General features: G+C 37.5%; 3 protein-coding genes and 2 non-coding genes across 5 annotated transcripts; 3 read left to right on the plus strand and 2 right to left on the minus strand.

Annotated features, from left to right (window-relative positions):
* Positions 1–4,438: 4,438 nt before the first annotated feature.
* On the minus strand, positions 4,439–11,509 carry LOC111206908. Its single transcript, XM_022704361.2, has one exon. It carries the CDS (start codon positions 7,444–7,446, stop codon positions 4,837–4,839), a length of 2,610 nt encoding a protein of 869 aa, XP_022560082.1. The 5' UTR covers positions 7,447–11,509; the 3' UTR covers positions 4,439–4,836.
* Positions 11,510–11,648: 139 nt separating this feature from the next.
* LOC106437308 (deoxyhypusine hydroxylase) lies at positions 11,649–13,719 on the plus strand. Its single transcript, XM_022705327.2, has 7 exons — positions 11,649–11,923; positions 12,162–12,295; positions 12,385–12,608; positions 12,687–12,825; positions 12,997–13,123; positions 13,203–13,321; positions 13,409–13,719. The coding sequence occupies exons 1-7, from the start codon at positions 11,752–11,754 to the stop codon at positions 13,439–13,441; spliced, it is 948 nt and encodes a 315-aa protein (XP_022561048.1). The 5' UTR covers positions 11,649–11,751; the 3' UTR covers positions 13,442–13,719.
* Positions 13,720–14,501: 782 nt separating this feature from the next.
* On the plus strand, positions 14,502–14,591 carry LOC125589490. Its single transcript, XR_007325677.1, has one exon. It is a non-coding gene; the product is annotated as a small nucleolar RNA Z102/R77 (small nucleolar RNA).
* Positions 14,592–14,640: 49 nt separating this feature from the next.
* Positions 14,641–14,735, plus strand: LOC125589491. The gene has a single exon (XR_007325678.1). It is a non-coding gene; the product is annotated as a small nucleolar RNA Z102/R77 (small nucleolar RNA).
* A 931-nt stretch (positions 14,736–15,666) lies between these two features.
* LOC111207089 (MATH domain and coiled-coil domain-containing protein At2g42465-like) lies at positions 15,667–16,678 on the minus strand. Its single transcript, XM_022704706.2, has 2 exons — positions 16,332–16,678; positions 15,667–16,260 (listed from the first exon to the last, which is right to left on the minus strand). The coding sequence occupies exons 1-2, from the start codon at positions 16,386–16,388 to the stop codon at positions 15,856–15,858; spliced, it is 462 nt and encodes a 153-aa protein (XP_022560427.1). The 5' UTR covers positions 16,389–16,678; the 3' UTR covers positions 15,667–15,855.
* Between the last annotated feature and the right edge of the window lie 6,224 nt (positions 16,679–22,902).

The following is a 22,902-nucleotide window of genomic DNA, read 5'->3' on the forward strand; positions in this document are numbered from 1 at the left end:
AAGTCGAGCCAGACTCGTACTGATGTTACGAAAAAATGGGTCGGGTCCTTTCACTAAGCCCCCAATTTTATTTATGCTCTTTAAATTTCTGCAATTTAAATTTATGTCTTTAGTTTCTGCATTTAAATTATGCATTTCAATTTCCGTCTTTATATATTATTATTTTATGAATTCGGTTATTATATCAAATTTGACAAAGCTAAAAATAAATGCCCTTGATATTATGGGAAATAGTTATATAACCTGGGCAGAGGGTGCAAAGATGCACCTGAGAGAAAATGAGCTTTGAGAAATCATCGATAAGTTGAAACTATATCGGATAAGAAAAAGATAAAGCCATGATAATTTACACCACTTTAATGATGGTTTATAAGATGAGGTGTATCATGAGAAAGATCTAGAAGATCTTTGAATAATCAAATCCTTGAAAGAAAGGATTCACCAAATTGTTGGAGTTGATGTAAATCCTCCGTGAGAATTGAAAAGAAAAGAAACTCATGATACTAAACCATCAAGTCGGTCCTTCTTGAAAAGGACAAGGGTGTGGATGCGGTTGAAACCGCTATCATGGTCGTGGAAGAGGACGAAGAAGAATATTCCGTCCCTATGAAAATAATGGAAACTTCCACGAAAAATGAAAGTGGCCGGGTGATAAAAGGCAAACAGAAAAGGTTTGCTATAGATACGGCCAGAAAGAAAATTGGGTACGTAGTTTTCGTACGCCAAATATTTAGCCGATCTATATCGAGATTCAAAAAGAAAAAGAGAAAGGAAGTGAAATAAACTTCATCTCTTATGAGCCCGGACCATCTTTTCATGGCTTGAATACTCATCTTGATGATTCAGATTTTCTGGTTGGTCTAGAAAATAAAAATAAAATATCGATGTGCTATGAGAATTATCTTCCTGAATAAGATTTTGAGAGTCAGGATGGAGATAGATATACCTGGCAGATATTGGGTCATCGTACATGACTACTAAAGGTAACAAATATCTTTTCTCTCTCAAAATAAATAAGTAAAGTATCTAGTAATATAAAAATTACTATTGACTCTAGAAGAGCTTATGATGAAAAGACATGCATAAGAAAAAGATGGCAAAATTATGAGTGGTAAACCTGAAGTTTACTGATATATAGTCATCTCCAATAATGTTATCGACATTATTGTGAAATGTTGAAAAACCAGAAGTTTTTCATATAGCATGTCTTAAAAGAAAATAAAGGAAACCATCATGGGTGATGAATCATCAAGCAAGTTCACTAGATGTGATTTCTTTAACCTGATCCCAAATTAGGATCTCACTCTAAAGGATTTGAAATATAATTCATCCCAAATGGGAAAACTGAGTATGTTATTGGTTCTAGAGTGAGATTCAGTACGAGATTTTAGAAATGGAGTGTCATCATCTCGAGGGGGAGAATTAAAGAATCCTAGTGAGTGGAACATTGAGAAATTATGTTCGCACTTGAAAAAGAACTTGATAAAGTAAATTTAAGTAAGATGATCCCCATGATCGGGTGTAAACATGCACAAATGTATGTAATAACGACATATATAATCCAAAGGGATAAAGTATATGGATAATTAGAAATGTGCTCGCAAGTTTGCTAGAAGCATATGATAAGCTGATGGAATGAGATATGTGAAATGGATTACAATGAAAAATAGAATAATCCATTTACAAAATGCCTGCCAGACATTTTGATGAAATAATGAAATCTCATATTCCAGCTGAAAATGCTCCAATAAGAAAATAGTGTCCTAAACGGACGATATATGAGTCTATGGCACGCTAGAGACGTGATAGACCACTTTGGCTCCAAAGAGTCCTCGAAAAGGAGCAAAAATATAAATAGATGATGAATCTCATGATGAGACCGTTAATATGGTTAATATAATAGTCAAGTACCTGGGTAAATCATTGATGATGATAAAGAGATCTCGATTAACCATATCAGTACGGGTAAAAAGATGGAACCAAAGACAAAATAGATTGTCGACAATAAATGAAAAAGCGCTATATAAATAAGGATTATGAATCTACCTCTATGTATGAGGGTAGAGTGAATTGATTGACCATCAATTCGATATAAAGCTCGTTAGAAAAACGAGAAATGTTTGGACCAAAAGTCCAAGTATATATTTCTCCAGAGAATGAAATGAAAGATGACCTCGAGGTATGAAAAACGGCTTTTTCCGAGGTCACTGGAGAAAATTTAAAAAAAGATGCAGTATATTGAAATGTCTGGCATGACATAAACGACTTGAGTTGCATCTTGATATTTAGTAGTCCCGGGAGAGTTAAAGATGCTCTCGGGAATGTATAAAACTCTGAAAGAGTTAGAACAAGCCGTATATAAGGTATCTTGAACCAGTAACTGGTGATATATTTACAGCACAGTTTGCCGATTGCCGATTGCCATTTGATGATGATGAGTTTCTAGCGTTAGGGGGAGGAATTAGAAAAAAATCCCAAAAAGATTACATGGTGAATGATAGAGTGCGGAAGCCGTATAAGTCAAAGATCTAGGGTTTGATCTCGAACTCACGTAACTTGTGAACGAAGGTATCTTCGAAGACAAGATGAAGGATGCGAATACTCTTCGCAGTGCTTGTTAAAGCTCTTAGGGGCGCGAATACTCTTCGCAGTGCTTGTGAAAGCTCTTTAAAATAAACTCAGAAATCTTATTCAATTAATCGTGTCTCTTTTTCAAAGACTAAAGCCGCTATTTATAAGGCTGATATAGTTAAAACCCTAAGCTATAAAGGAAATTTTATAATTAGCTAATCCTAGTAATAAAAGGAAACTTAGAACACACGTAAAGCCCAAAAGAAGAAAGGCCACGATACTGGCAGTGAAAGAGATAATGCGCTGCATCAGGTTCCCCCGGGGTGAGAAAGATTCGTCCACGAATCTGGATCCTCATTATCGCCATGGTAAGGGGAAAGGTGCTTGACGTTAAAGACGTTGGAAGTACGCAAATGGACCGGAAGCTGGACCTTGTAAGCATTCGGGTTGATGCGTTCTAAAACTTTACAAGGGCCTATTTTCTTTGATTTGAGTTTGTTGTAATCACGAAGGGGCAGTCGTTCTTTCGTTAAATAAACCCATACCAGCTCTCCTGGTTCGAAAAGAACTTCCCTGCGCTTTTTGTCTGCTGCGGCTTTATACCTGGCCACTGCATCCTCCAAATTTGCTTGAGCTTGTCGATGAATCTGCTGGAGATCCGACACGAAGTCCACTGCCTCACCATGATGTCTCGTGCGATCGGGTATTGTTGCAAGATCCAAAGGACAACGAGGGGTGATTCCATAGACGACATGAAAAGGAGAATAACCCAAGCTACGATTTAATGCATGGTTATGCGCAAATTCAGCTTGAGATAGATTTGCATCCCACGTCTTGATATTATCCTCAACAAGGCAACGAAGAAGATTCCCGAGTGATCGGTTAGTTACCTCCGTCTGTCCATCGGTCTGAGGGTGGTAAGCCGTACTCATGTCCAGCGAGGTGCCTAACATCTTCCACAGAGAACGCCAAAAATGACTAAGGAACCGTGTGTCGCGGTCAGAGACTATTGATGTTGGTAACCCGTGAAGACGATATATTTCACGAAAGAATAAGACTGCGACATTGACTGCGTCTGTTGTCTTCTTGCAAGCTACGAAGTGGACCATTTTTGAAAAACGGTCAACAACAACGAAAATAGAATCATGACCACGCTGGGTTCGTGGTAATCCCAAAACGAAGTCCATGCTGACGTCAGTCCAAGGTTGAGTAGGGACAGGAAGCAGTAAATAAAGCCCTGCATTGGAAGCTCGACCTTTGGCCTGTTGACAAATATGACACCTTTCGACAAAACGTTCAACGTCTCTACGTAATGTCGGCCAAAAATAGGACATGGAGACCAAATGCAACGTGCGATCCCTGCCCACATGCCCTTCTGTGTGCAGCTCCTTAATGATTTCCAGCCGCATACTACATTGAGGAACACATAAGCGGAGGTCTTTAAACAAGAAACCCTCATGAAGCACGTAGTCACGTGATAACCCAGTGGATGCTTCAGCAAAAAATTCGAGCAAAGAAAGGATCCTCAGGGTATAAGTCTGACAAGGAAGCAAACCCGAGAACTTTAGTATGCATGGTAGTAAGCAACCCATGTCGGCGACTAAGGGCATCAGCGACACGGTTCGACTTCCCGGACTGATGTTTAATAGAGAACGTGAACTGTTGTAGATAAGAGATCCACGAAGCGTGCCGAGACGAAACTTTCGCCTGACTGTCAAGATGGCGCAATGCATCATGATCTGTAAATAAGACGAACTCGCGGTGTACTAAGTACTGGCGCCAATGCTTGATAGCTTGCACAATCGCATAGAACTCCACATCATAAGTACTGTATCGTCCACGAGCACCTGCTAACTTTTCACTATAGGAAGCCACAGGTCATCCCTTCTGGCTTAATACGGCCCCAATGCCTAGTTTAGAAGCGTCGCAGTGTAGTTCGAATGGCAAAGAAAAGTCCGGAAGGACAAGAATCGGGGCTGTCGTAAGCTTACGTTTGATGAGAGCAAACGCCTCCGTCGCTTCCGTAGTCCATTCAAATTTTCCATCTTTCATGCAGCTCGTAATTGGTGCCATTATAGTGCTGAAGTGATTGACAAAACGTCTGTAGAACGAAGCGAGGCCATGAAAACTACGTACCTCAGAAACTGTTTTTGGAATAGGCCACGACTGTACTGCTTCAATTTTGGAGTGATCGACGGCTAAACCTTGGTCGGACACGACATATCCAAGAAAGAGAACTTTGTTCACGCCAAATTCACACTTCTGTTACGCGGCGTAGAGTTGTTCTGCTCGCAGCACCGTAAGAACTTTGCGTAAGTGATCAGTATGCTCGGCCAACGAAGTACTAAAGATTAAAATATCGTCGAAGTATACAACCACAAATCGTCCAATGAAGGGGCGTAGAGCTTGATTCATGATACGCATGAACGTACTAGGTGCATTAGATAACCCGAAAGGCATTACCAACCATTCAAAGAGGCCTTCTCGAGTTTTGAATGTTGTTTTCCACTCATCGCCAGGGCGAATACGTATCTGATGGTACCCACTTTTTAGATCAATTTTGGAGAATATTTTCGCATTACCAATTTGATCCAAAAGGTCATCAAGCCGTGGTATCGGAAACCTATAGCGGATCGTGATTTTATTGATTGCACGACTATCCACACACATACGCCACGATCCATCCTTCTTAGGTATCAAAAGAGCTGGTACGGCGCAGGGGCTAAGGCTTTCTTTGATGTGGCCCTTGCGTAAAAGCTCCTCGACCTGACGCCGCAATTCTTCATGCTCCATAGGACTCATTCGGTAGTGAGGTCGATTAGGTAATGTCGCTCCGGGAACTAAATCAATTTGGTGTTGTATATCTCGAAGAGGTGGTAGTCCTTCGGGTAGTTCCGTAGGGAACACGTCAACGAATTCCTGTAACACCACGTCCAAAGATGAGGCGATTGGTGTTGTCAGGAGACGGTGTGCGGTTGATGGAACGAGGGCGAATGCAACGCCTTCCGTCTGGAGTTCCGAGATGAACGACTTATAGGAACACAGGAGCGACGTGGGTTTTGAGGTTGTCGTTGTAGTTGATTGGTCAAGTGGCGCTGCTGGTGGCGAAGAGCTTGTTGGTTTCTCTCGGGCTGGGACGAGAACGATGTGACGATTGTCCCACATAAAGCTATACGTATTTTGAGCGCCATCATGAAGTATTTTACGGTCAAATTCCCAAGGACGGCCTAACAGAAGATGACAAAAGTCGATCGGAGCAATGTCGCAACAGATGCGATTATGGTAATGTTTGCCAACAGAAAAAGGTACGATCGCACGCTGTGTAATGCGAATGCTTGCTTTGTTGTTAAGCCAGCCAAGATTGTAAGGTGTGGGATGCTTGTCCCGAGTTAGGCCTAGCTTTTCTACGGCTTCTTCGGAGACGACATTACGACAGTTTCCCGAGTCGATGACAAAGCTACAAACACGGTCTTTGATAGTACAAGTAGATCGGAAAATATTGGTTCGAAGCCACTTATCGTCCTTAGTGATTGGTGCTAAACAAGCTCGACGGAGGACAAGTAGACGTCCACTATCCCCGGCGGTAAGGGTCACCGTGTTGTCTTCGTCTTGGTCATTCTCCTCTTGCGAGTCATAGATATCTTGTTCTTCAATAGCCTCATCAATTACTAACCCTCGACGTGTTGCATGGGGACATGCTGTTTGTCGATGTCCCTGTTCACCACATGAGTAACAGCGCAACGCGTTAGGTCGGGAAGATCGCCTAAGTTGTTGATCGTCCGGTGCGATGGGTTTAGCTGCAGAAACTGCCGCATCACTGACTTGGATGACATCTTTGTTTGCGGTTGATGGAGTGTTACTGTTGACGGAGTCCTGGGTACGCGATCTCGATGTCGATGAGTTCCAGTTCGACGACTTCGACTGTTGCTCGAATGATGATGCACGACGATGAGCTTCTCCCACTGTCAATGGATCAAATTGTGCCATTGAATTTTGAAGTTGCGTTCGGAGACCCCCGATAAAACGCGAGACGAGTTGAACTTGGCTGTCATTGATCTCATTTCGGGTTAACAATAGGGCGACTTCTTCAGCATACTCATCTACACTTCGGTTTCCTTGGCGCAAGTTCTGTAGCTTAGTATACATGGTTCTTTCGTAGTTGTGCGGAAGAAACGTTTGTCGAAGGTGTTTAGTGAGCTTGTCCCATGAATTGATTGGTGCTTTGCCCGTGCGTGATCGAGTTGTCTTGAGCTGTTTCCACCATGTTGCAGCATGGCCGCGAAAATGTATGGCTACCAAGGGAACACGACGATTAAACGGAACTTGTTTAAACTCTAGTATTTCTTCCACGGAAACTAGCCAATCGATAAGTTCATCACCGCGGAGACCCCCATGAAATTCTGGTATATCTACTCGGAAGCTTCTTTCCCAGTGAGTATCATGGTGATTTTGTTGATGAATATCTTCATAAAACAATCGTTGATGAACTTCATCTTCGTCGTCGTCATATGGGTCGTGACGCTGGATTCTTTGTTGGTTTTGGCGTTGTCCTTGGGGCGGATGGGGAAGGTTTTGTGGCTGTCGATGGCGACCTGGTAGTGGTGGTGCTTGATGTTGTGGTAGTGGCTGGTGTCGTTGTTGTGCTGGAGGTTGAGCTTGTACCTCGCGTTGGTTTTGCTGTTCAACCAGAGCTGTTATTGCGGTGGTCAAGGCGTCCAAGCGGCCTGCTAAGGTATCTCCTAGCTGTTGAATCGATGCTTGTGATGCCGCCTGGCTCTCGATGAAGAAGGTTCGTAAGTCAGTTAATTCCGAAGTAGCGCCATCCGGGTTTTGATCCCGATTGTCCCCACCTGCGCCTCCTGTTTTCTTAGTCATGGAAACAAGAAAGTTCTTTCCCGAAACGTACTGATTCTGATGCCAACTGATAGAGTGCGGAAGCCGTATAAGTCAAAGATCTAGGGTTTGATCTCGAACTCACGTAACTTGTGAACGAAGGTATCTTCTAAGACAAGATGAAGGATGCGAATACTCTTCGCAGTGCTTGTTAAAGCTCTTAGGGGCGCGAATACTCTTCGCAGTGCTTGTGAAAGCTCTTTAAAATAAACTCAGAAATCTTATTCAATTAATCGTGTCTCTTTTTCAAAGACTAAAGCCGCTATTTATAAGGCTGATATAGTTAAAACCCTAAGCTATAAAGGAAAGTTTATAATTAGCTAATCCTAGTAATAAAAGGAAACTTAGAACACACGTAAAGCCCAAAAGAAGAAAGGCCACGATACTGGCGGTGAAAGAGATAATGCGCTGCATCAGTGAACATAGTCGTTGTTACACCTTGACTCCCCTATGAATTAATGAGAGCTGAAAATTCAGAAAATTGTGCATTTGCATAATTTGGCAAACTAGTTACCAAATGTGTTCACAGATACGACATGATATACCTGCTGAAAATGTTCCATCAAGAGTTGATGTTCCTAAAGAACAAACTGATGGTAACAAAATGAATGAGCCTAGGGTTCAGTTAAAGAGGGGGAGACTAGCGGGTTCTAAAGATAAAAATCTCCAAAAAAAAAATTGTTGAGCAAAGCAGAAAGGTTCGGAAAGAACCTGATATTGAAAGATGTCTGAAAGAAGACATAAGTGGAAAGGTTCCAGAAAAACCTGATATTGAAAGATGTCTAAAAGAAGGCATAAGTGGAAAGGTTCTATAAGAACCTGATACTGAAAATGTCTGAAAGAAGGCATAGATGAAAAGGTTCAAGAAGAACCAAATAAAGATATGGATCCAGATGACGAAAAGGGAACAGAAAAGTATGATTTCCACCAACTACACCCTTGATGAAAAGTTATAAGATAAAAGATGTTGATGGAATGTTCTCCTTTTCTGTCCAAAGATATCGATCATGAAAATGATGATCCCAATCCAAGGTCCATTTAGGAATGTTAAAAGACATGATTGGGAGGAGTGGCAGAAGGCCATTCGAATTGAATTATTCTCCCTAAATAAAAGGAATGTCTTTGGACCGATAGTCATAACGCCTGAGAATATAAATCTTGTTGGGTATAAGTGGGTATTCGTGAGAAAAGTAACACGATATAAAACCTGATTAGTTGCCCAAGGTTTTTCTCAGAGACCGGGAATCGATTTTGAGGAAACGTATTTTCTGGTAATAGATGCAATTACTTTTAGATTTTGATGAGCCTAACGGTGTCTAAAAATCTTAAAATGCATCTCATGGACGTTGTGACTGCGTATTTGTATGGATAGTTGGATAATGATATATATATATATATATATATGAAACTCCCTGATGAATTGAAAATGCCAACGGCATTGAAAGAAAAATCCAGGGAGATTTGTTCGGTCAGTTACAGCGATCACTATATGGATTATAAAGAAATCGTCATCTAGCTTTGTGATCATTGTTGTATATGTAGATGACCTGGACATAATTGGAACTCAAAAGGAGGTTGATGATGCTCGAACTCATATGAAAGAGGAGTTCGAAATGAAAGATTTCGGAAAGACAAAGTTTTGTCTTGGGCTCCAGATAGAGCATCTCCGAGAAAGAATAATTTTGCATCAATCAATTCATACGAAAAGGTTATTGAAACGCTTTTGTATGAATAAAGCGACTCCTTTGAGTACTCCAATGATAAATAGATCTCTCGATGTTAAAAGAGATGTTGTTTTAAAAGATCCTGGTAAGATCTTATATAAATAAGTACTTTGGAGATGCTAATGGTAATAAACCATATGTGAGCTTATATGTCTTGCGAGTTGTATTTAATTAAATATACTTTTAGACACTAATGTCTTTGCAAGATACAACTCATTTCCTATTCATGGAAATTAGAATGGCGTCGAGAACATATTCGTTCTCTCCAAGGTACAATTGATTTAGGGTTGATTTATTTTAGAAAACCCGAGTTTTGTATGGTTGGTTTTGCAGATGCAGGATACTTATCAGATCCTCACAAGGCTCGATCGCAAACCGGCTATGTTTTTACGATTGGTGGAACCGTGATCTCTTGGCGGTCGACCCAGAAACAAACTCTGGTTGCGACATCTTCGAATCATACTGAAACTATTGTGCTTCACGAAGCATGTCGAGAATGTGTGTGCTTTCGGTCAATGAGTCACTACATACAATAATCAAGCGGAATAGTCAACGAGAAAGAGCCAACGAAAATATTTGAAGACATTTCGGCTTGTGTCGCTCAACTCAAAGAAGGTTACATCAAAGCGACAGAACAAAGCATATCCCTCCAAGATTTTTCTCATGCATACAAGAGCTCGAGAGAAATAAAGAAGTGGACATCGAGTATGTACGGTCATCCGGCTGACTTGTTCACAAAAGCTCTTTCGACTACAACATTCCGAAAACACGTTTATGGTATCGGAATGCAGCATTTGCGTGACCTGTGATAAGAAAGCTAAGTCAACTATTTTCAGGGGGAGATTACAGCAGTGTACTCTTTTTCCCTTGTCATGGTTTTTGTCCCAATGGGTTTTTCCATGACTAGGTTTTTAACGAGGCACTACGTAATATAAAAATAGATAATCAAGGGGGAGTGTTAAAGATAATGATCCAAGAAGATAAGGTTGATTTTGGATTGTGATTATCCATTAGCTTACTATATAAATATTTGTTTTCTTCTTAAGTCGGTGTACTTTACCGACTTACTACTCCTATAAATAGGAGTTCATTTGTTATTGTAAGTGATAGTAATAAGAGCAAGAGATCAAAGTCATGTGTGCTCATTATATATGAGTTGTTTACATCATGGATCACATTATGAGTTTGTCTTACATTAAGAGACACATTCAACATTTGAGGCACTTTTCCTTGACACTTGCTATTTGATCGGACAATAATGCCCCTGATAAGAGCTTTGTTATTAATTTCAACCTCATTTTCTTATTTGTTTTTATCTCAAATATTAATAAATATAAATAAATAAATTTGATGTAATAAATTTTAACTTTTCATCCTCTACATTTCGACATCCATTTATATATACTTTAGAAATTTAAAAATAAAAACATAGAAAATATTTTTATAATTAAAATATTGTAGATAGTATTGGATGGATAAGCCGTCCACGAAAAAATAATATAAATGAATGAATTGTGGATAAATAAAATGTGGACATAATTTAAAAAAAAAAGTGAGGATTAGATTTCATCCAATACATGAATTTATAGTTTGTGTTCGATGTAGGCAATGTAAGAAAGATAATCTTTTTTTGTGGAAAGAATCTCCCCGGTTGAAGCCACCCACTAGTTCCCAGAGATTTGTTCAACCATCCACGCATAACCCGTCCACGCTCCAGCTATCCACACACCACTTATCCACGCAACCCCCATCCACACGCTATCCGTCCACATCTTTTGCAGATCTGGATTCTGAAATCGTAACTTTGCAGATCTGGATTTTGAAATCCACAACAACACTAAGAAACCAACAAAACGAGAATCGATTAAAAAGATTTAAAAGATCAGACAAATTCGGAGAATCTAGGATTTAGAAGATGAGAAGTTCAAACTACCTTCTTATTTTTCTACATCTTTTCATTTTTTACAAGTTGTAGTCTCTCGGTTTGCCTTTTTTTTCCTTTTGTGTTAGGGAGAAAAAAAGAGAGGTGATAAAATCATTGGAAGATGAAATTTGAATAAAATTACATTGAAAGAACGAGAGAGACAAAAGAAAAAGTAAAAAAATGGTAATGTATATAATTTTTTAGTTAGGGAGTTTTTAGTATTTTTAACATTAGAAAGTGTCTTACAAGCACAATGTGTCTAAGATAAAGACAAAATGTGCAGATGTAAAAATTTTGCTCATTATCTCACATTTCTTTCGTTAATTTCCAAACACGTAAAGAATAATATACTAATATATAAACACTTATAAATATACATAAATATTTCTTTATCTGTCTAATTCACAACAGTCCCGAATATTTCTTATTATTTACGAATTGGATTACGGATAAAAGAGATAAGTTTATACAAACTATGGGGTCAATGTACAATTAATTACAAGATTATTATTGGAGCAAACAATAAATTTGGCCTTTTCACGAATCGGATTCTCTCTCCTCTCTAGTATACAAAAACCCTAGTCGTCGTTGGCTCTGTTACTCAGTCGTCTTTCAACCGCCGATCAAACAGATTTTGTGATGGCAGCTAAGGCATCAGCTTTATCGACGGAATACGGCGGAGTGAGTAACATGGAGAAGTTTCTCTGCGAGCGATTGTTGGACCAGTCGCAGCCAATCTCAGAGCGATTCAGAGCTCTCTTCTCTCTTCGCAACTTGAAAGGCCCTGGTCCTCGCAACGCTCTAATCCTCGGTTTGTTCAATCTCTTCTGCTTTATTTGCTTCTTTCAGTTTCATTTGCACGAGACCGAACCAAAAAGATTCTTACTCTGTGTTAGAGATATTATTTGAGTAACATTTTATTATTTGAGTAACAATTAAAGTAACGGAGAGATTTTTCAGTGGTGTTGTGGACTAGCTTGAATATGCAAAACAACATTGTAAAGATTCAAGCTTTGGTTGTCATGTTTTTGATTTTCCTTCTCCTGCAGCATCCAGAGATTCATCCAACTTGTTAGCACATGAAGCTGCCTTTGCGTTGGGACAGATGCAAGATGCTGAAGCAGTTCCTGCTCTAGAGTCGGTTCTTAATGATATGTCTTTGCATCCTATAGTGCGCCATGAGTTGAGTATAGCTTATGATCCTTGTGCTGAACCTAATCCTTATTTTTTATTGTTTTTTGCGGAGTCGCTGATGGGCTGTTAATGTAACAGGCAGCAGAAGCTCTTGGAGCTATTGGTTTAGCGGGCAATGCCGACATTTTGAAGAAAAGCTTGATCTTTGATCCTGCTCAGGAGGTTCGGGAAACATGTGAGTTAGCTCTCAAAAGGATTGAAGAGCTGAGTAATGTTGTTGATGCGGAGACAAAGAGATCACCTTTCATGTCTGTTGACCCTGCGGCTCCAGCTGCTGCTTTCTCTTCCGTTCACCAATTGAGGTTCTTCTAATCTTGACCAACTCTGAACACTTGTAGAAAATGATTTTTCAGTTTGTGACAGATCATTTAATTACACAGGCAGATTCTTATGGATGAAACAAAAGGCATGTATGAGAGATATGCTGCTCTTTTCGCTCTGAGGAATCATGGTGGAGAGGACGCTGTTTCTGCTATTGTTGATTCTTTGAGTGCTGATAGTGCTCTTCTACGACATGAGGTTTGTCAAATTTTGGTGACTTTCAGTTTTGGTCATTGTTTGCTAAATTGCTAGTGAGGACTTGCTTTCCAAAGGTGTTCATGGACTTGCATATGTCTGTGTCTGTTAAGATCTGTTATCTTGGATCTTTGCTTCATTGTTCTCCAAAATGATTGATATAATTTTGTGTAGGTTGCTTATGTCTTGGGGCAATTACAAAACAAAGCTGCTTTAGATACTCTAAGCAAAATACTTAGAGATGTGAATGAGCACCCAATGGTTAGACACGAGGCTGCAGAAGCGCTTGGTTCTATTGCAGGTATCTTTCCTCCATCCCATGAACCATCACAACTTGACTTGTCTTTACTTACACTCTTGCATTGTTCGGCTATTTTCAGATGAACAGAGCATCGCATTGCTACAGGAATTCTCAAGGGACACTGAGCCTCTTGTTTCTCAAAGCTGTGAAGTTGCACTGAGCATGTTGGAATTTGAAAATTCAGGCAAATCATTCGAGGTAAAATACTTTGATCTCAAAACTCTTGTCCCCTTGAATACTCTAAGGTGAATCTGTAGTGACCCATATGGAAACCTGTTTTTGCAGTTCTTTTTCACACAAGACCCGCTTGTTTGCTAAGAATCGTATCATTCTTCTTCAATCACTTGCCAACAAAGGAACACAAACTTTAGTAGCAAGCGAGAGAAAAGAAACTGCTACTTAGCATCTCATTTATGTAACGATTATCATAAGTCTCTGTATTGAGTTTAAGGTTAAGATACATTGTCTTGATCCGTATGAAAACTTTCCATTGTTAAAGAAAGGGAATGAGTAATTGCCAGATACTTGACTTACTTGCACAAGCATCTCTATCAATGTTTAATGTTGTAAGCTAAATTAAGATGAAGTTTTGAATATACCTTTTCTTTTGGTTTTGGGTTTATATGTAGACGCATAATTGAATTATTAAAGAAAGCTGGTTGAGTTCAGAAGATTCAGAATTGAATGTACAAAATTTATGCAAGCTAGGAGGAACAGTATGTTCTTTAACATTCCTTAAACTTTTTACCATTCATGAGGAATATATTTTTCTTTTCATTCTTTTTTGTTTTTTTATTTGTAGAGAATTATAAAACAAATCAATTCTTCATTAATTTTGATAAGGAACCATCATTCCCCGTTCCTACTCATTCCTTTCCTATCAGTTTCTAATGTTTCCATGATGGTTACCAGTGACACCTTCAATTTTCCTAGATATTGCTTATTTCTCTGAATACTAGCTAACGATGGTTTCAGACAGAGATCCGAATTGCATTTTGAATCACCATAAAAAAAAAAAAGGAATCAAGAGAATATAAGCTTGTCAAGAGGGAGAGACCGGAGAGTCCAGAGTTTAGTTTAAGCTAATTTGTCAGGTCATAAAAAACGTGCACGGTGACAAACGCTGGGGGTTAATTGAGCCCATTATGATTTGGTCAATCGAAAGATATAACAGGGGGTATTTACGTCTTTTGAGGATGTAACCCTAAGTTCACAGATGTATATATAAGTTGCATCGCCACTGACATTATCGACGGCTCAGCTTCATTACTTATGGAGTTTCTAGAATTCAAGTTTAGATTTTTATGTGTTTTGTTTAGTTGTTAAAAGTTTAAAAGTTTGGATTTGTGTGTGTTTGAAGCGAATTATAGAGGAGAAAGAAGGATATGATGATTGAACTTTCTTTGTTCCCTATTGGTTTGATAGCCGATATGATGGCATCTTACGTATTAGCTCTATCTGATCCTTCTCCTCTAAATTTCTAATCTTTTTCAAGTTAATGGTGTGGGAGAGAAAGAGAATGGAATGATGAATGTCGAACTTTATTGTTCCCTATTGGTTTGATTCGCCGGAATGATGGCATCTAACGTATTAGCTCTATCTGATCCCATTCTCTTTCTCTTCTATTACCTCTGTTTTTGAATTCGTTTCTGTTTTGAAGATTAGATTCCCCTAAGGTGTGATGTTAGACGACCATGAGTTTTCCCTACGTGTCTATGTTGCTTGTTTCCGCCACTTGATTTAGCCCAATGTTTCGTATTTTTGGCCCCATGTACATCAATAGTCTACGCTCTGAAATTGAAACAGAGTTATTAGCTTATATATAACATAGACGCAGTTCTGAAAACAGTATCAGTGGACCAGTGAATAACACTTGCCAACCTTAGATACCAAATTAGCAGAACAGCAGGTCGACGAATTGAAACCGTTTATGTTCGAAGGTGGTAGAGAATAGAATTAATGGCTAATCATAACTATTTTATCCGAGTTCCAAAAAACCTCGTAAAAGTCCCTAAATATTTAACAGATGCTTTAAGTTGGGTCCGCCCTCACCAATCCTCCGTAGGAGGAGCAAGCTCAGCACGTTAACAACTAACCAAGCTTAGATGCTCTGTTCTCAATTGATCTGGAAAACCTAGGCAAATTCCAAAAGTCCTTTTCTTTCTGTGGAGATGCTTGTGTGTCCAACAGTGTTGCGTCATGAAACATCTACCATCTGCAGGTCCCAATCAGGAAATGCTCAAGTCAGCTGCTTTTTCAATGCCCTTGTGCAAGGCCACGTCTCTGTTCCATCTTCTCCTGGTTGGGAAATGTCAGAATATTTGTATAACTCTAGAGTTTTCTCCACTTCCCAGAATCACGCAAAGGAAGAAAGCAAAAGTTTAGTACAGTGGATAGTATGGAAATTATGGAAGGATCACTACGAGTCTACGAGCAAGTGTTGAAGCCTTGAAGGGAGAGAATGGACTACGAGGCACAAGAGACTGATGAAAGGCTAGCGCACATGCCTAAAATGTAAATGTGATGGAGCCTGGCCGAGAGAAGATAACAAGTGCAGAGTACCAAATAAGATGTGAGCTAAAGCACTACCAAATAAAAGTAAAAATACAAAAGATCTTTGACCATTTGGTCCTTTTTATTCAATCATTCTTGTTATTAGTTAACGCCACATATTCTTAGCATGCGAGAAGAAACCTAAAAACATCTAGGCTTCTTCACTGGGTGAGTTTGGTTCAAACAACATCCTCGAAACCAAGACGAGCACTGTCGGAAACAGCCTCGTTCTCTTCATTCTTCCGTTCAACTTCAAGCGCAAGCAACACTTGTCTCTGTTCCACAATCATTCTATCAAGTTCCCTCATGCGGGCACCGCGTGCTTCCATTTTCTTCTTCTTCACGCAAAGCTCTTCAAGTTTTCTCTTCAACCAATCCAACTCGAAACCTACCCCTACCAAATCCATAAGCGTGTTCTCAGCATCACTTAGCTCTTCCTCCGTGAGCTCCTGAGGAGCTAAGCAAACAATGTCGATGAGATTGAGGAGAGTGTTCAAGTAGGCATTCTTCACCAACTGGTTCTTTGGACGAAGATTCATTGCGGTTTCTGGATGTCTTTCAAAGATTCTCCTTACATACTCTACCTGTTAACAAGTTTGATGTAAAAAAAAACACAACCACAGTGATCATTGTTAAGTGAAATAATTGTTCTTACCTCTGAATAGAGAACTCGGAAGCCATTAAACTCCACCGTTCCATCACCGTTCCACATGATAGGAGCTGAGTTTTTCTTGATTACTTGAAGATTCAACTGGAGTTTTGTGTGTTTGAGGATTGTCTTCTTGTAACTGAAATATATATTAAAGAAGATACATGTATCCCAAATGAACGTGAGCTAATCGTAACTTAATACATTACTTAGACATAATTATCTAACAGATTACTATTAATGGCGTCACACGTCTAGCTTCTTCTTTGGTAAATGACTACTAGATCCTGATCCGCGCGCCAGCGCAGATATGAATTTTCAGTTTTTAATTATTTATTTTATTAAATGATGTATTTGTAAAATTAATTCATATTATAATCATTAAATAAATTTTTTTTTTTACATCTTAAACTATCTATTTTTTTACGAATGTGTGATATCATATAAAAAATATAAAAAAATGAGTATACATACTTAATTAGATAATTGTAAAAACATAAATTTTTCTTTCGTTTGTGATATCATATAAATAATGATCCGTCCAGTTAACAAAAATCAAGATTTTTTATGTGTAATTTTTTTTATTTTGACCATTTCCTTATCACTATATTAAATTTTACATATTTTAACTAGAATAATTTTAATATCTTTACCTTTTTATTTGAAATGCAACTCAATATTTTTTAAAAAATTATAACAAAATATTTAAAAAATATTTTTAGAATTTGTTTGAAAAATATGAAAATTACACTTTAAATTAAAATTATCCTAAAATATGATAATTTTTGATGTAAACGAAAACTCAAATTATGTCAAAAATAATTATATTCAATGATAATAACAATTTAAATTGATTATTTTTTAAAAAATACATTTACAAAAATATTGTTTGAAAGAAAATTCATTTCTCTTTCAAATATAAAATGAAAATATTATAATTAAATAATAAAAAATATAAATAAAAACCATAAATTTAGCAAATGACAACTGAGTTATATTATGCTAAAATTTTATTTCTAACAATTTAGCAAATGACAAATGAGTTATGAGCAAATAATACCATATAATTTTTAAAAACATAGCCATTCTTAAATATTTTTTGAATAAATAAATATTTTTTAATTTAATCAACTGAAAATAATATTCGTACAGTTGTGTGAGTCAAATTCTAGTTTTATTGATGCATGTTATATATTAGTGCTGTATGTTTTAGGTAACATTTTAATGATGCACGTTTTTCAAAATCTCAATTATTAAAATTATTCACGTAAGGATAATTCATGAGTTTTTTTTTGTTGATTAAATGACATTATGTCCACATTTATTTAAGGATATTTCATTACGGTAACTGAAAAAGACAAACAATAAAATATGAAGTTTAAATTCATTTTAGCATATTTCATTAATGTAACTGAAAAGAACAAGTAATAAATTAGACAGTTTTATTCGTTTTAGGGTATTTTATAAATGCAACTGAAAAAGACAAGCAAAAAAATAGGGAGTTTAATTAATGAAATAAGAATATTTTCAAAAGGGTGTTTTCTTCTAATAATATAGATATGCTCTGTTCAGACTTCTCCATCAAGAAACACATTGCAATTAAGGAAACCTATAAAGCCCCAAGACTAAAGATCATTGATTGATTCACAATTTACCACTTGGAATCATGTGAAAAGAGACACTGGTTATGAAAACACACGCAAGGAATGTAAAATTGCTTAGACTTTTAAGCTCCTCCTTATAGGTCAATGATTTAAAGGAAGCTAGGACCGTAAAATATTTTAAAAGCTAAAACTTTTTTGTAAATTTTGAAGATGAACATTTACATAATAGAATTTTGAAAATTGATTAACATATGTCAAAAATGTTATAAAAGTAACGCAAAAGTCTATCTTTATTCATAACATAGAGGTTCATTATATAGGAAAATTACACCGTCATAGATAAATGGAAAGATTACAAATCATAATCTCTTGGTTATGAGTCATCCACAATCTGGTTCATAACACTCCCCTTGGATGCCATAACCATTTAGAGCTTGTAATGTGCTTTAATGTTGCCTCACTAAAACTTTACCAGAAAACCCAATTGGGACAAAACCATGGTGAAGGAAAAAGAGTACAACACACATTACTCCCCCTGATTTGGACATTACTGAAGGTCCCTTGGACCTCTCCAATTTTCTGCAATCCGTGGGTGATGAAGATCTTGGGTAGAATATGCTTCGTCCTCGAACATGATAGTTGGTTCTTCTTTACCATCGGCCATGCCACAATCTGATCGAACATATTGAGTCATCGACCTCAAATACACACACACGAAATCTTGGATGATGTTGCTGTGATATGCGTGTACCACCATGTGTAAAACATGACCTGTCTGAAAACAAATCAACAAAACCAAATAACCCCTCTTTGGACTGATTAGTATAAAATAAACCAAAATCAAAGGCTTCTTCATCGTCCTTCTTATGGACCAATCAGATCAGTGTCTAAAACAAGACTTATGCATCGTCCATCTCAGGACTAAATGAGCTTCTTTATCGTCCACCTTTGGACTGAATGGATCAGTGTCCAAAACAAGTGATCTCACGCCCATGTACTAGATAATGGGTGAGACTGGTCCATATTAAATCTCTTGAGTACCCTTTTCTATATATACTATTTGATGCACAAGGATTTCATTGTTAATGTACTCAAACTGTAATCCCAAACAAAACTTTGGTTTCCAAGATCTTTCATCTCAAACTCTTTCTTGAGATATTCAACTGTTTGGGAAATTGTATCCAGAGGTTCCTAAGATATTAAGATCATATACTTTGATGATTATCAATATTGTTCTCGAGAACTTGATGTACTTTCAGCTCAATACCCTCTAGTACTTTCATTATCCAGTGGACCATATAAATATGCAGTCACTACATCAACTTGCTGCAAGTTTAATTTTCTCTCTTATATAGCCAGACTTATGAGAAATCTAAAAGTAGTTGCATCCACCACATGGGAGTATGTCTCCTCATAATCTATTACTGGTCTTTGTGAGAATCCTTGTGCAACATCATCTTTATATCTCACGATTTCTATTCCTCACAAGACCAAATTTATATCCACTGGTTTTAACATCATATGGCGTCTTAATCATATGGCCAAATACACCTTTCTTCCTTAAACTATTTAACCCCACGTTTCCATTCAATCCAATCTATTCTACGAGTGCGCACTCTTATATTGACGTGAGTTCATGATCCTCGTTTATATTCATAAATTCAAGTGCTACCTTGTATGCAAATAAATCATCTTATGTCGACATTCCTTATTGGTTCCATTATGTTCCAGACATGATATAATTGATTGAGATTCATTATTATCAGGACCTTTAATACTTTGCAGCTTGGCGTCGCAAGCTACATTGTTTGGTACCTGTACCTTAGAGCCGGCCGGCCTTATCTCCATGTCTGGTATGGTTTCCTTAGTAACCTCGGATTTGGATTTTGATCATTCTCTACACCTTTCTTTTGTTTCCGAGGATTCTTATCTTTTGGAACCTATTTGGTCTACCACGTTTCATACGTTGTCTAGACTCTGTAGCAACTTGACTGTGTCTCTTCTTGGACATCAAATTCGTTGGTGCTTTACAAGCTGGTTTATATATGACTTAGTCATTCTTTTTCGGGTTAGCAAATGTGTCTGGCATTTGATTAGCTAGCTTTGTAAATGTATAATCTTTGGACGTCTATTTCACATTCTTTAGTCCGAGGATCTTGCCAAGACATTGATGGTCGATTCCATTCTCTTTTTTTTTTAACATTCTTTTACCAGCTTTATTATTTTTTTCTCCTAGTCTTAAAATAATCCGTGTACCTGGCCTCAAATATAATCACCCATAGTTGGCTCAAAGTACTTTATTATTGTGAGAGAATCATATCCAACATATATCTCCATCCTCCTTTTGAGGTCTCATCTTAGTTCTCTGTGGTGGAGCAATTAGTACATAGACAGCACATCCAAATGTCTTATGATGGGGTATGTCTGGCTCTTGACCCATTAATAATTGTGATAAGGGATATCTATGCTCACTAAATGGCTTGGTGCGTATTAACTTAGGTGCATGTAAATTTCGTGTGGCCCAAGCTGTGAATGGGAGTTTTGACCTCATACGTTATGGTCTATCAATCAGCTATTTGCGTTTTAAAAGATTTCGGCCAAGCAGTTCTTGGTATGGACATGTATCACAAAATTGTCCACACTTACCCCCATGGATATACCATAATCATTTAAACGCTTGGGACATGTATTCACCAGTATTATCTAGACATATGGTCTTTATTTATGAAAAAGGGGCTCGTAGCCGTTTTACTGGTGATGGCCTAATGAGTTTCCCTTGTGTACATGCTACACATGTGAGATTCTTTGGGATAACTCTTCTTATCTTTTAAAGTGTGCCTTTTGAATATCAATTTTTGCATCATGTTTGGACCAGGATAACCAATCCGGTCGTGCCATAAAGTGTATATTTTTGCAGGCTTTTAGCCTCTATCATATTGATCTATGCATAGTCTAGGTCAGTAGAGAATGCAGGTATAGTCTTTAGGACTTATTATGGCCTTGAGCGATTTTATACATATATCTGAAGGAACTCTTTGTTTCCTTCCCCATTGTTTCAATATGGAAATCATTCATTCTTATATCTTTAAAACTCAATAGGCTGCTCTTGCTCTTAGAGCTGGGTGAATATAAGGCATCACTGATTTCTAGATGCATACCCTTAGGCAATAATATATTAGCCTAGTCATAGTCTTCTTTCAGACTGGCGATACCTGCTTTAGTACTTATATTGGCGTTTTTCATTGTACTCATATAGAAAAATCATTCATTCATTTAATCTAAGCAGACAATGTAATAGAAATAAATTCAAGGAGATAAAAATCAGAGAAATCATACAAGCAAAGCAATCACACAAGTTTGATGTCGAAATCAGATTATCAACTTGATTCTTTTAGGCAATCATAAGTCTCATATTCCATAAGATCATCTTGATCATGTTCGAAATTATTTTCACCATCTTTATAGACCAAGTGGGTTTCATGATTCTTCCCTTTCAGACTCTCTTTGATAGAGGTCACAAAAATATTTGGGAGTCCTTCATATCTTAGCCCAATGGTTCCCCATTCCACATCTATGGCACACTGATTTGGTCGAGCTTTGTGGTTTAAAGGATATACCACGGCCACTGCCTTGACCATGGCTCAAATTGGGTTGATACCCACGACCTCTGCCATAGTGATTCCCACGGCCGTGACCGTGTGGTTTATCATTCTGGACGTGGTTACTTTTTTTTCTTTTGCGGCCTTATTGGTATCAGGTAATGAGGTTAATCCAGGAGGTCTCAATTCACTGTTTCTCATCAGTAATCCATTATTTTTCCCAGCGAACAATAGACTCATCCACGGACTTATAGTCCTGGATTCTGGGATTCCTCCAATCAAATAGGGCCTTTGGTAATAACATCGTTCTTTGGTGATCATATCTCGATTTTTAACTCTGTCCAAAAGTCTAGAGGATTCTCTATAGTCAGATACTGATCTTTGAGACTCTTAATAAGATGATGGCTAATAATTAATATTGCCCTATATCATTCTTCCTCATTGGTATTATTGCCTTCTAAGATACATTCACCAAGTCTTTTTGACTTTAGGATAATCTTTGTATCCAATGTCCACCGTAAATAATTATCTTCAGAGAGATTTATGGCAGCAAAATCCAGGTTGATTTTCGACATCTCAAATCATATATCACTCAATATTTAGGTATAATTTTCACGCGGCCTTACTCTTAAAAACAATCAATAGATTTCAATCTTGTGGGGACAATGAGACTATCAATCTTAAAGACATTTAATCAATCAGTCAATTTCTAGCAAGTCTCAGCAATACTATTTCTATGTGCTCATAATATTATGGTTTATCAAGACTAGCAAAAACGAATTCAATTAATCATGCAATTAGGGTTTAGCAGTCAATGGATTTTAGCAAGACTAGTAAAAAGATTTATTAATCACTCAATCAGTTTCAAGGCTGATTTTAGCAATACTAGAATATAGATTTCAAGCATGAATTTCAATGAATCAGTTTCAAGACTGATTGGTATTTAGCATAAACCATGTGTAAATAATTTATCTAGTATCCGAATTTATCAAACCTCAAAAACATATAATCAGACAATCAATTTAATCGAACTTAGCATACAATCTTAAACCTCAAGACATTAGATTTTATCATGAATCTATCAACCTAGCATACGGATTCTCAATTCTCAAAGACATCCAAATCAGATCAATATAACCTATCATACGCATTACTTAGGGTTTCCATTTAAAACAGATCAGATTACAAAACTATCAATCCTAGCAGATGATATTAAACCTCAAGAATCATGCAATCAGATCATTCGGATTTTAAACAAGTAAACCTCAATCAATCTATCAATCTATCGGATTATATAAGCAAAGCAAGCTAGCAACCTATCAGATTCAATAAATGTTTTAACAGACTGGTCGGTTTAAACAATTTAAAATCAGA

Source organism: Brassica napus, chromosome C6, assembly GCF_020379485.1.
Source record: "Brassica napus cultivar Da-Ae chromosome C6, Da-Ae, whole genome shotgun sequence".
Classification (NCBI taxonomy): domain Eukaryota; kingdom Viridiplantae; phylum Streptophyta; class Magnoliopsida; order Brassicales; family Brassicaceae; genus Brassica; species Brassica napus.